Here is a 12542-nt window from a genome sequence, read left to right on the forward strand (position 1 = left end):
TTAGGTAGTTTAGGCACTTCACCCTAGGGTAGGCTTGTTAACCGCAAACTAGGTTCTACTTTTGGTGGATGTTGAGCTAAAAATCACAACCAAGCCAAAGATGGGGAGAAAAAAGGATTTATTACATGCAGTTAGAACAGAGAACACTGGGGATATTTTCTAAAACAGTGTCTCCCTGAACAGCAAAATTGGGGAAGTTTTAAGCTAAGGAAGGGTACATGCATATCCATGAAAGGCCTTGTGTGGTGTATGCATATTCATGAAGGGGTTCTAGCTGAGAATTCTCAACACAGAATTGAGACACATTGTGAGTGAAGCCACAAGGGTCAGAAAAGAAACGTCATCATTCCATCCTCCACCTGGGCGGGGGCCTTAGTTCCCATAGAACTCAAAAGATGTGTATCAGATTATGTATATCCTTTGAGAAGGAACCAGGACTCTGTTTTTTATGGCTGAACTTTTGTTTCTTGACTAGTTTTCCTTTATTCCCACATTCCCTCATTTTCCTTATGATAATGATTGTTAATTACTGAGACCTGTTTGAACAGGGCAAGTTCAGTTCAGTCGCTCAGTCGTGTCCGACTCTTTGCGACCCCATGAACCGCAGCACGCCAGGCCTCCCTGTCCATCACCAACTCCGGAGTCCACCCGAACCCAAGTCCATCGAGTCGATGATGCCATTCAACCATCTCATCCTCTGTCGTCCCCCTTTCCTCCTGCCCTCAATCTTTCCCAGCACCAGAGTTTTTTCCAATGAGTCAGCTCTTCGCATCAGATGGCCAAAATACTGGAGTTTCAGCTTCAGCATCAGTCCTTCCAATGAACACCCAGGACTGATCTCCTTTAGAATGGACTGGTTGGATCTCCTTGCAGTCCAAGGGACTCTCAAGAGTCTTCTCCAACACCACAGTTCAAAAGCATCAATTCTTCAGCGCTCAGCTTTCTTCTCAGTCCAACTCTCACATCCATACATGACCACTGGAAAAACCATAGCCTTGACTAGACGGACCTTTGTTGACAAAGTAACGTCTCTGCTTTTTAATATGCTATCTAGGTTGGTCATAACTTTCCTTCCAAGAAGTAAGCGTCTTTTAATTTCATGGCTGCAATCACCATCTACAGTGATTTTGGAGCCCCCCAAAATAAAGTCTGACACCGTTTCCACTGTTTCCCCATCGATTTCCCATGAAGTGATGGGACCAGATGCCATGATCTTCGTTTTCTGAATGTTGAGCTTTAAGCCAACTTTTCCTCTTTCACTTTCATCAAGAGGCTTTTTAGTTCTTCTTCACTTTCTGTCATAAGGGTGGTGTCATCTGAATATCTGAGGTTATTGATATTTCTCCTGGCAATCTTGATTCCAGCTTGTGCTTCTTCCAGCTCAGCGTTTCTCATGATGTACTCTGCATATAAGTTAAATAAGCAGGGTGACAATATACAGCCTTGATGTACTCCTTTTCCTATTTGGAACCAGTCTGTTGTTCCATGTCCAGTTCTAACTGTTGCTTCCTGACCTGCATACAGGTTTCTCAAGAGGCAGATCAGGTGGTCTGGTATTCCCATCTCTTTCAGAATTTTCCAGTTTATTGTGATCCACATAGTCAAAAGCATTGTGCCCAGGCATAGGTCAAAAAAAAGTCTTCCGCCAAAAATGGCTTCTCTTAGATCAAGAAAGCCATGCCTGGTTCTCTTTCTCCATGAACTGCCCCCCTCCCCCACCCAGTCTGCTTACAGACTGGTTTATGTTTGTCCAGTGCTTAATAACCCAGAGTAGACAGATGGAGACAGGACTCTGTAATAAGTAAGGTCAATAATATCTTTGGTGTTATTTATATCCATCTAGGTGGGAAAAAAATAGGAGATAGAGGAAGGATAGTTAAGTGCAACAAAATATACATAAGAAAACTTACCATGTTAACCATTTAAAAGATTCATTTATTTTTATTTAATTATTTTTGGCTTCACTGGGTCTTCATTGCTGTATGTGGGCTTTTCATTGTGGTGGCTTCTCTTACTGTAGAGCCTTGGCTCTAGGTTCAAGGGCTTCAGTAATTATGGCTTGCAGGCTCCAGAGTGTGGGCTCTGGAGTAGTTGGGATGCATGGGCTTAGTTGCTCCATGGCATACAAGGATTGAACAGGGGCCCCCTGCACTGACAGGTGGATTTTCAACCACTGGATCATCAGGGAAGCCCCATTATAACCATTTTAAAGAGCACAAATCAGTGGCATTATGTATGTTCACACTGTTGTGCAACTATCACTGCTATCCACTCAGAACTTTTTCATTATCCCAGACTGAAACTGTACCCATTAAACAATAACTCTTTAACCCCAACTACCAGCCAGCCCTTTGCACGCGCATGTGTGTGTGCATGTGTGCTCAGTCTCCTCCGACTCTTTGCAACCCCATGGACTATAGCCTGCCAGGGTCCTCCATCCATGGGATTTTCCAGGCAATAATACTGGAATGGATTGCCATTCCTTCCTCAAGGCATCTTCCTAACTCAGGAATCAAACCTGCATCTCCTGTACCAGTCAGCCCCTAGTGACCACTATCCCATTTTTTTAAAAAGTTTTTTTCCCCAGTATTCTATTTTCTATCTCTATGAATTTGCCTAGTCTAAGCGCCTGGTGTAAACGTAGTCAATATTTGTTTTTTGTATGTTTAGCTTCTTTGACTTAGCATGGTGTTTTTAAGGCTCATTCATGTTGCAGTGTGTTAGGATTTTGTTCCTTTTAGTCTGCGTAATATTGCATCATAGGTGAGTTTGTTGTTCCGTCACTTAATCGTGTCTTGACTCTGCGACTCCATGGACTGCAGCATGCCAGGCCTCCCTGTCCTTCATAGTCTCCTGGAGCTTATTCAAACTCATTGAATCAGTGATGCAATCCAACCATCTTGTTCGGTCATCCCCTTCTCCTCCTGCCTTCAATCTTTCCCAGCATCAGGGTCTTTTCTAATAAGTTGGCTCTTCACATTGGTGGCCAAAGTATTGGAGCTTCAGCATCAGTCCTTCCAATGAATATTCAGGATTGATTTCCTTTAGGATTGACTGATCTGTCCTTGCTATCCAAAGGACCCTCAAGAGTCTTCGCCAAGACCACAGTTGAAAAAAATCAATCCTTCGGCACTCAGGCTTCTTTATGGTCACATCTCACATCCATACATGACTACTGGAAAAACCATAGCTTTGACTATATGGATCTTTGCTGGCAAAGTAATGTCTCTGCTTTTTAATATGCTGTCTAGGTTTGTTATAGCTTTTCCTCCAAGGAGCAAGTTTCTAAGTCTTTTAATTTCATGGCTGCAGTCACAATCCACAGTGACTTTGGAGTCCAAGAAAATAAAGTTTCTTACTGTTTCCGTTGTTTCCCATCTGTTTGGCATGAAGTGATGGGACCAGATGCCATGGTCTTCATTTTTTAATGTTGAGTTCTAAGCCAGCTTTTTCACTCTCCTCTTTCACATTCGTCAAGAGGCTGTTTAGTTCCTCTTCATTTTCTGCCATAAGGGAGGTGTTATCTGCATATCTGACGTTATTGCTATTTCTACTGGCAATCTTGATTCCAGCTTGTGCTTCATCCAACCTGGCATTTCATATGATGTACTCTGCATATAAATTAAATAAGCAGGGTATATATCACGTGCTAAAAAAAATTCATGCATCATGGGACATTTGGATATTCCCAACTTTGGGTGTTGTGGTAACACTGTGAATAGGGGTGTATAGCATCTGTCCTTGCCCTCTTTTTGAAAGGTTCTTTCTTTCTGTCTCTACACCTCTTATTATAGCCTAAGGGCACACTCTGTATTTGTTTTTGAAGACAAAATCAGGAATGATTCAGCCAAAATGTGAGAACCATGTGGTGATTCTCTCCTGACTCAGTTGGTAATGAATTCACCTGCAATGTAGGAGACCCAGGTTCCATTCCTGAGTTGGGAAGACCCCCTGGAGAAGAAAATGGCAACCTACTCCAGTATTCTTCCTGGGAAATTCCATGGACAGAGAAGCCTGGTGGGCTACAGTCCATGGGGTCGTAAACAGTAGGCTACATCTTAAGGGCTAAACCACCACATGTAGTAGCTAACGAGTTTAAAGGCATACAACATGCGATTTAGGCATTGCTCTTAGAGACTGAGGGGCTTTCTTAGGTAGCAGGTATGAAATAAAATTCATATTTTATGGCAAAATAAGAAAAATTCAAACACAAAAAGCTTCCTCTGCCTCCCCCCTCCCAATTATGAGTGGCTCAAACTTGCTACTAGTCACTGGGACTCCATTTACTCTTTTAGCTACTCTTGTGATCAGTTGGATTTGAGTTTTAGGGGACTTCAGCTTATTCAGTGTCAGCGGCCCTTAAAAAAATCAGAGTAAATACTTATAACAAGGTGCTGTGCTTAGTCACTCAGTCGTGTCCGACTTGTAACAAGACATCACATCAAATTAGTGGAGACATGGAGATTCAGACTCCTGATTTTCTGAGGTATCTTTCAGCAATTCATCAGAAATGCTCAATACTTAGAATTGCTTCCTGATTGCCAGCTGGCTTCCCTTCCACACCTGGAAGCCACTTTCAGAAGCTTCTCTCTTCCAGATGCCCAAGCAAGTAAGGGGCCCTGAAGATTTGCTACCTTCAAATTTCATCCTGCCACTTACCAGGAGCATGTCATCTATTTCTGTGTGTCAGGCATCGAGTTCAAGACTTGTGCTTAGAATAGGTTGGGGGCTGAAAGTCTTATGTGCCGTAGGCTCCTCAATCTGACCTAAGAGCAAGAGTGGTTCAGAAAAGGGTGTGACAAGGCTGACGAACAAAAAAAAAGGTGGAGTCCCGGCCTCCGGTGCGGAGGGCACTGTCTTTGACAGAGCTCGATCGAACACTCTGCTGAGGGTCGCGTTTCAAAGGAGGCCTTCTCTTTTGCCCAGTAACCTTCCCCAAGCAAAGCAGATGAGAAGTCCCTCTGGACTTTGAAAATCAGTTTGCGATCCCACTTCCCTACACAAGGTGGGGCGTAGGAGGTGTCACAACCGGAACTTCCTTTGAGATAAAGAAAAAAGACGGAAGTAGGCCAGAAGCACTTCCTCAGTGTTTTGCCTCAAACCTGCTCTCCCTCCTACTTTCTACTGGAAGGGAGGTGCTCCACGGCTCTTTAACGCTAAAGGGAGTGCTTCGGAGGGTTCTGTGCGCAGGCTCAGTGACTAGCTCCGCCTCCCAACTATCTTTCAGCTTCCCCGTCGCTCCTCTGGTTCTCGGGCCTGGGCTTGACGCACTCTTGTACGTAACTGGGGGGCGGAGCCTCAGGAAGAAAGGCTGCTGAGACTGGGTCTCGCGAGAACATTCCCTCGCAGTTCTCGCGCTGCAGCTTTACTCTCGTCGCAACGAGATCTTTCGAGATCTTCTCCGCCCCCGCTACCGGCGCCCACTCTGCGGCCGCTGAGCCGGAGCCGGCCTGAGCAGTGCCCTCAGCGCGGCCCTCTTTCCAAGACCCTAGGTGCTCGCGTGGATCTTCGCACGTCCCCCACTATCCCAGGTCCCCCTGTCCCACGCGGCCAGCTTTCTGCGCGCCAGCCCCGCCGGGGTCCGTGTCTTGTCTTGCCGGCCGGACCTGGGCTGGAGCCTGAGCTGTAGCCGGCGCCATGTCGGTGGTGGGCATAGACCTGGGGTTCCAGAGCTGCTACGTCGCTGTCGCCCGCGCCGGCGGCATCGAAACGATCGCTAATGAGTACAGCGACCGCTGCACGCCGTGAGTGTGGGCCAGGCTAGCCGCGTGCACTGGGGGTGGGGAGGTAGCGCTTGTCCGAGCTGTGACCCTCGCGGTTTGGGGAACGCGGACCGGGCAGTCACCTCCGTTCCGAGCCGAGGCTCCGGTAGGTAGGGGAACCCCATTGGGTTTTAGGTCATTAGGGGCTGCGACCCTTCTTGTGGGTCTGCGCTAAGGACGACGCCTTTTTACTGTGACCGGCTGGCCGAACAAGGGCTGTGAGTGGTTCCTTGGACTAGTGGAGGCCATGGGTAGGAACTGGAGGGAAGGCAGGCCTGGGATGTGGGATGGACCGAGACCCTCTTTTAGAAGGCACATTGTAGGCGTGGGGTGTACTAACGTTTCTTCAGGCCAGCACAGAGTTCGGGGCTTTGCACACAGCAAGCGCTTAATAAAAGTTTAATTGAACCGCTTCTGGCATCTGCCGGCAGGCGGTAAGACCATGCAGCGGCCAGAGTCCCACGTGAGTGGGGGTGGGGTGGCGCCCGGAAGAGAGGGAGTTGGAGCGCCGGAGATCTCAAGATTGGATTGGCACGGACAGATTCAGAAAAAGATACAATAAAATCGATGCCTTTTGGATACCTTTGCATTCACTTTGGTTTTTCACGTCGCTTCAGTATATTGAACTGTGTTGGGTCATTTTCTGCTATCCTGTGCGCATCCACCCCAACAGCGTTCCACTTTTACGGTAATATACATTCCAGCCAGGGTGTTGGCCCCAATTGTTAATGAATGACTCAGGGGCTCACTTTGACTTTTAAAAGAACCTATATAGTAAGTTATGGGACCAGTAAAGACACAGCACTAAAAAAAAATCATGACTCACCCACGTTTTTCCTTGGATAGGGTAAGAAAGAATCTACTTGTATAGAGATACCTTTCAATCATTGTCTTCCTTTTGGACAAAATCTTTTAAGAAGTTTCGTATTATTTGTTTGGTTCTCATTGTGTCTCATTAAGGGCCTCTGTTCTAAGGCTCCTTTTTCACCCTGACTTTTGTTACGTTTGTTCAGCGATAGGTTTCTGGCCAACTCGATTGCTCCGTTTGCCAGACTGATCTTTGCTACCTAGGGGGCTGACAACATTTTCCTTAAACTTAGCAGATTTCTACCTCTTATTTTAGACTAACCCAGGTGCTTGCCCGAAAACCCATCCCAGATTCAAAATCTCAGTTTGATGTTCCTTTCTCAATTTTGTAGTTTTTAACAGCATTAATGAGAGATAATTCACATACCATACAGTTAACTCTTTCAAAGTGTACAATTTGTTTTTAGTGTAGTTACAATTGTGCAATTATCAACACAATTTTAATATTTTCTTTACCCCACAAGAGAAACCCTGCACTCATTAACAGCCACAACCCAATCCCCCACCCTCCCATCTTCATAGTTTGTAATAGTGCGTCTAATTTGTATTTCCAGGCAAGTGTATTGTACACTGAAGTTTTTTAAGTATTTAAGCATTAATTTCCTATTTGTTACTGTCTTTCTGGAGCCTCTTGTGCTTCATCTGTAGAGATAGTTTTCCTCAAGAAGTTAAAAGGACTAGAGCACTGAGTTAATCATGTAACTTTTTGGTCTTTTTCCCACCTAGAAGTGAGCATATTTTATTTAGCTCCAAAGGTAAGAATATAAAGTATTAGAATGAAGTGTTCCTGACGTTTCTTTTTAGCCTCTTAAAGATGAGCCCTCTTTCTCCTTTAAACAAATAGGAACTGTAACAGTATTACTGTGAATCTCATTATTTGGAACTGAAAGAGTTGTTTCAGAAAAGGATAGATAGACCATGTAATTGTGACAAAGAATGTTTAAAAATAGTTTTTCTTACATATTTTCCTTATATCTCTTGGAAACTTAGATGCCATACATTCAAGTAATTTTTGAACTATGATTAGCTTGGATTTCTGTCTTGGAGTCTTTGGTTAAGTAGAACATGGGGGCAGAAAGGTTGGGTTTTTTTTTTTTTTTAAAGTAGTGATTACCAAAGCATGGATTTAAACCTCAAAGATACACGGGGACTGATGTAGATTTGCTTGAGTGTGAGAGTGGAATGAAATGGAGGGTTGGTTGTGATGAAAGTAACGCATTTCAGATGAGATCGGGAGCGTTCAGAGTGGTATGGCAGTAGATGTAACTCTTTTCAATATGTGGGTACGACAGGATTTGATTTCCATTTTTGAGGCGCTGGTTGAATTTTACCTGGAAGATATCTTGCTTTCTCAGCAAATAAGATCCTTCCATCATGGACACATGGCTAGTGGGCAAAACCAAATGTTAAATGTATAATGACTGTGGTAAGGACGCTGATGGGAAAGTATGGAAAACAGTGATGGGGGACCTAATTTAAGTGGATACGAGGTGGTGATGGAAAGCATTCTTTAAAAAGTGCCATTTAAGATGTAACCTGGAGGATGAATAGGGTTTTACCATGGAGATCTATGGTGGGAGTGAGCAAGAGTTGTTCAGGCAGAAGAAATAGCAAGTGAGGAAGACCTGAACTTGGCACACTTGACACTACTGAGGGGATTATGGCCATTTGAAGGAATGTTGAACTGAATCTAGAGAGAGGTTAGGCAGGGTGGAGCAAATCATAGATTTTTATCTAGGTGCTGTGGGAGGTGATTCAATTGATACTTTAAAAATGTGATTGGCTTTTTTTATGGAGAGAGGATTTATTTGAGAAGGGCGAGAGAAGCCTGATGCACCCGAGGATACTTAGGAGGCTACTGCAATATTTGGTCCATGTGGGAGTTGCTGTTGCTCTCCACTGGTATGGAACTGGGAGGAAAGTGTGGGTGGCTTAGAGATAAACTGTGGAGTTCTAAATTATGAGTGTTGACATTTTATGACCATAGGCTTTGGTATAAGATGGAAAACCTATTTTTATATTTAGTTGGATTATTACAATAGAAAGAGTACAACCTTAAAGCTTTGGAATTGAAATGTTAACGGACTGCCAGACTTTACAGGCGTTAGTTGGACTGCATTATGCAGAGTTTATAGGGTAGAGATGAATTACCTAAGAAAAGCATTCTGTGTATGAATAGTTTATATTATCATTTTCATGGACTTAGTTCCTAATAAAACAATATCGTAGGAATTTGAAGAGATGAAATTGTCTATTAATAACTACCCTTGAGAGCGAAAGCTGAAAATAAGTATAGGTTCTGGTTAACTGGCAGATTAACTTCTGATACGTTATTTGTGCAAGAAAAGTGTTTCTCTCTAGAATAAATGTCTTTACATGTTGTAGATCTGTGTAGAGCTGCAAGATGACTTGGATCTTTTGGGTTCAATGAAAAGGAAAGTTGATTTGTTAACTAAAGCTTTAAACTACTTAGACTTCCCATATCTAATTGTGAAGGTTATCAAAGTAGTTTAAAAAAAGACTCACTTAAGAACTAAAATAAAAGCTTGTATACAGAATTGGTGGGCATAGTCGACAGAAACTTTGTCATCAGGTTCTAAATTGGATTTCCGATATAACTTTTTTTCCTGACTTAACAAAATACTTGTTTGCCACAACAACAACAAAATAAAGTACTAAGTAAAATTGTTTCTTATCTAATTATTTGCTATTCTATACATATATATCGGAGAAGGCAATGGCACCCCACCCACTCCAGTACTCTTGCTTGGAAAATCCCATGGATGGAGGAGCCTGTTAGGCTGCAATCCATGGGGTTGCTAAGAGTCGGACACGATTGAGCGACTTCACTTTCACTTTTCACTTTCATGCATTGGAGAAGGAAATGGCAGCCCATTCCAGTGTTCTTGCCTGGAGAATCCCAGGGACGGGGGAGCCTGGTGGGCTGCTGTCTGTGGGGTCGCACAGAGTCGGAAACGACTGAAGTGACTTAGCATAGCATACATATATATATCATTTCATGACTTTTTCTAGGTTTATACAAATATATGTATAAATATAAATGTATTTATACAAATATACATATAAATATATATGTATATTTGTAAATATACAGATATACCTGTGTAAACAGGATCATACAATATTTTGTAACTATTTCAGTTGTTTTAGACATCTTTCAGAATCAGTAAATACGAAGTCACCTCAAGTATAAGTCCATATTATGACTTGAACATGCTTTACTCAAATGTTGAGGTGGTTTCTAAATTTTTGCAATTAGAAATAATCTTCAACAAGTAGTCTTTTATATTTGTTTGCATGTTAATACTTTTTGTTGGATAGATTTCCAGATGTGGTTGGACAAAGGATATATATGCTTAGAATTTCAGTGCATATTGCCTGAATACTTTACAAAAATTTAAGAGGTTAATTCATACCAGGAACATAAGTGATTTCTCTGTTTCACTGGAGTTTGTGAGGATTATGAGTTAAAATTACATAAAATATTTAGAATACTCCCTAAGTGTGTGTTAATACTGCTATTATTACCTTTTTGTATTTTTTATTATTTCTCTTTATTAATGGACTACACTGGGACAGTAAAAGGAAATCTACGGAACTTTGCCTTTAGCACTTATCAGATATGTAGCTTTTAATGTGCAAATCTTACTGACTCAGGAGTTTAGTTCTTTAGGAACTGCATATCTTGCAAGTATGAGTTGTTCTGTTTGATACTGTTTTGGGTACTTTCTAGCTCAGGGCTAAGACGGTGATCATGGGATACACTAATTAATGTAACCATTTTCATGCCAGTTTCGCCATTATCTCTTATTTAATAGTCTAAATACTATTGTAGGTTCTCTGTAAAACTCATTTTCTTATATTGTTTAAAACGTTGAATTAGAGCAACAGCTGTCTTCATATCCTGAGAACAGTTCTACACACACATATAAACATGAAGCTACCTTTTAAGGATCTGTGCTGGTTGCAGCTGTTCATAATATCCTATTAGAATGTGCGTAAATGTGTGGTCAGTGGTATCTCATACCCAGGAAGGAGAACAACATTGTTACCTAGTTTAAATGGATTATTTTTTCTAGGACTTAGAGATTAGAACAGAGATATCTTGAACTTGATTTAAATTAACTTTTTGATGTCAACCTGTAATTTGGGATGGAGGAAAAGTAATATCAGTCAAGTAGCAAGTGTCTTGAGTACTACTGTTTTTAGCAGCATTAAGTTGGCTTTGTGTGGAGTATAGAGAAAGTGGAAGATAAAGAGCCCTGCTGTGGAGGGCTCTTGCAATCAGTCTAGTTGGAAGTATGAAAGCAAAAGTAAAAAGAATAAGCATAGAGTACAGTTACGGGTGAAGTTATTAAGTACATACCTTAATTAAGTACAAGTTAAATGGAGAGAACATTAGTCGGGGATGGGGTGATATGGAAAGGCAGGAGTGGGACTTGCAAGTAGGATTAGAATACTGAAGACAGGATTGGGACAGTCTGAGTGAAAGTATCAGTTCAGTTCAGTTCAGTCGCTCAGTCGTGTCCGACTCTTTGTGACCCCATGAATCGCAGCACACCAGGCCTCCCTGTCCATCACCAACTCCTGGAGTTCACTCAGACTCACGTCCATCAAGTCAGTGATGCCATCCAGCCATCTCACCCTCTGTCATCCCCTTCTCCTCCTGCCCCCAATCCCTCCCAGCATCAGAGTCTTTTCCAATGAGTCAACTCTTCGCATGAGGTGGCCAAAGTACTGGAGTTTCAGCCTCAGCATCAGTCCTTCCAAAGAAATCCCAGGGCTCATCTTCAGAATGGACTGGTTGGATCTCCTTGCAGTCCAAGGGACTCTCAAGAGTCTTCTCCAACACCACAGTTCAGAAGCATCAGTTCTTGGGCGCTCAGCCTTCTTCACAGTCCAACTCGCACATCCATACATGACCACAGGAAAAACCATAGCCTTGACTAGACGGACCTTTGTTGGCAGAGTAATGTCTCTGCTTTTGAATATACTATCTAGGTTGGTCATAACTTTCCTTCCAAGGAGTAAGTGTCTTTTAATTTCATGGCTGCAGTCACCATCTGCAGTGATTTTGGAGCCCCAAAAAATAAAGTCAGCCACTGTTTCCACTGTTGAAGTAGGAATAAATCTAGAGGGTTTGGTAAGCAATACAACAGTATGTTTATGGATAGGATTTGGAGTTTGATAGTCCTGATTTTGAATGCTGGACTCTAATATTAGTTATGTTTCTAGGCACATAACGCCTTTATTCAGTTCTTCATTTACAAAGTAGGGTCAGTAATAGTTCTTTTCTCACAGTGTTTGGGAGAAGCAAATGTATAATGCTTAGTGCACTGCCTGGCATACAAAGGTTCAAAAATGAAAGCTGTAAAACAAGAGAACTTGACCTGCTTGGATGAAAGATAGGCTTTCTGCCATACATGGGGATTCCATATAGGCTGTGTGCAAATTTTGAATATCCTGGTGAGTGGTAAGTGGTACATGTTTATTTTAAATATCTGGTTCGCTATCAAAACTTGGACAGAATTATTCAGTCACTGAAGATTTTAGAGTGTGTTTGTTGAGAAACAAATTTACTGGGGGTATGTAGCTTCTGTTTTTAAAATAATTATTTATTAGGATTGCATAGGAATATTTACCTAAATGGTAGTGGTGGCCATTTATGGGGGGAGGGTTTTGGTTGTGGAGTTGCTGATAATACTTCTTTTCTTCTTTACACTTCGCTAATTTTCTGCAATGAGATTGTTCTAGTGGTGGCCCCAATATCTGACCTAATCTTTCTGGGCCCTTTTCACATATAAATATTTGTAAGTGTAAGCTTGTAGTTGAAAAACCTCTGCGGTTAGTGCTGTTTAACATACTGATCTCATTCACTTGTCCTATTGAGAA

The 12542-nt window shown here is 42.3% G+C and overlaps 1 protein-coding gene and 1 long non-coding RNA gene across 2 annotated transcripts in view; one reads left to right on the forward strand and one right to left on the reverse strand.

The window, feature by feature from the left end:
* Nucleotides 1-101: 101 nt before the first annotated feature.
* LOC133251260 (uncharacterized) lies at nucleotides 102-5256 on the reverse strand. Its single transcript, XR_009737548.1, has 2 exons — nucleotides 4660-5256; nucleotides 102-3611 (listed from the first exon to the last, which is right to left on the reverse strand). It is a non-coding gene; the product is annotated as an uncharacterized LOC133251260 (long non-coding RNA).
* Nucleotides 5257-5339: 83 nt separating this feature from the next.
* The window catches only part of HSPA4 (heat shock protein family A (Hsp70) member 4), a 54010-nt gene continuing 46807 nt past the window's right edge, over nucleotides 5340-12542 (forward strand). Inside the window, exon 1 of the mRNA XM_061423482.1 lies at nucleotides 5340-5744. Within this exon, the coding sequence (XP_061279466.1) occupies nucleotides 5638-5744 (107 nt within the window). The 5' untranslated portion in view covers nucleotides 5340-5637. The remainder of the gene's footprint in view (nucleotides 5745-12542) is intronic.

Source organism: Bos javanicus, chromosome 7 (assembly GCF_032452875.1).
Source record: "Bos javanicus breed banteng chromosome 7, ARS-OSU_banteng_1.0, whole genome shotgun sequence".
Classification (NCBI taxonomy): Eukaryota; Metazoa; Chordata; class Mammalia; order Artiodactyla; family Bovidae; genus Bos; species Bos javanicus.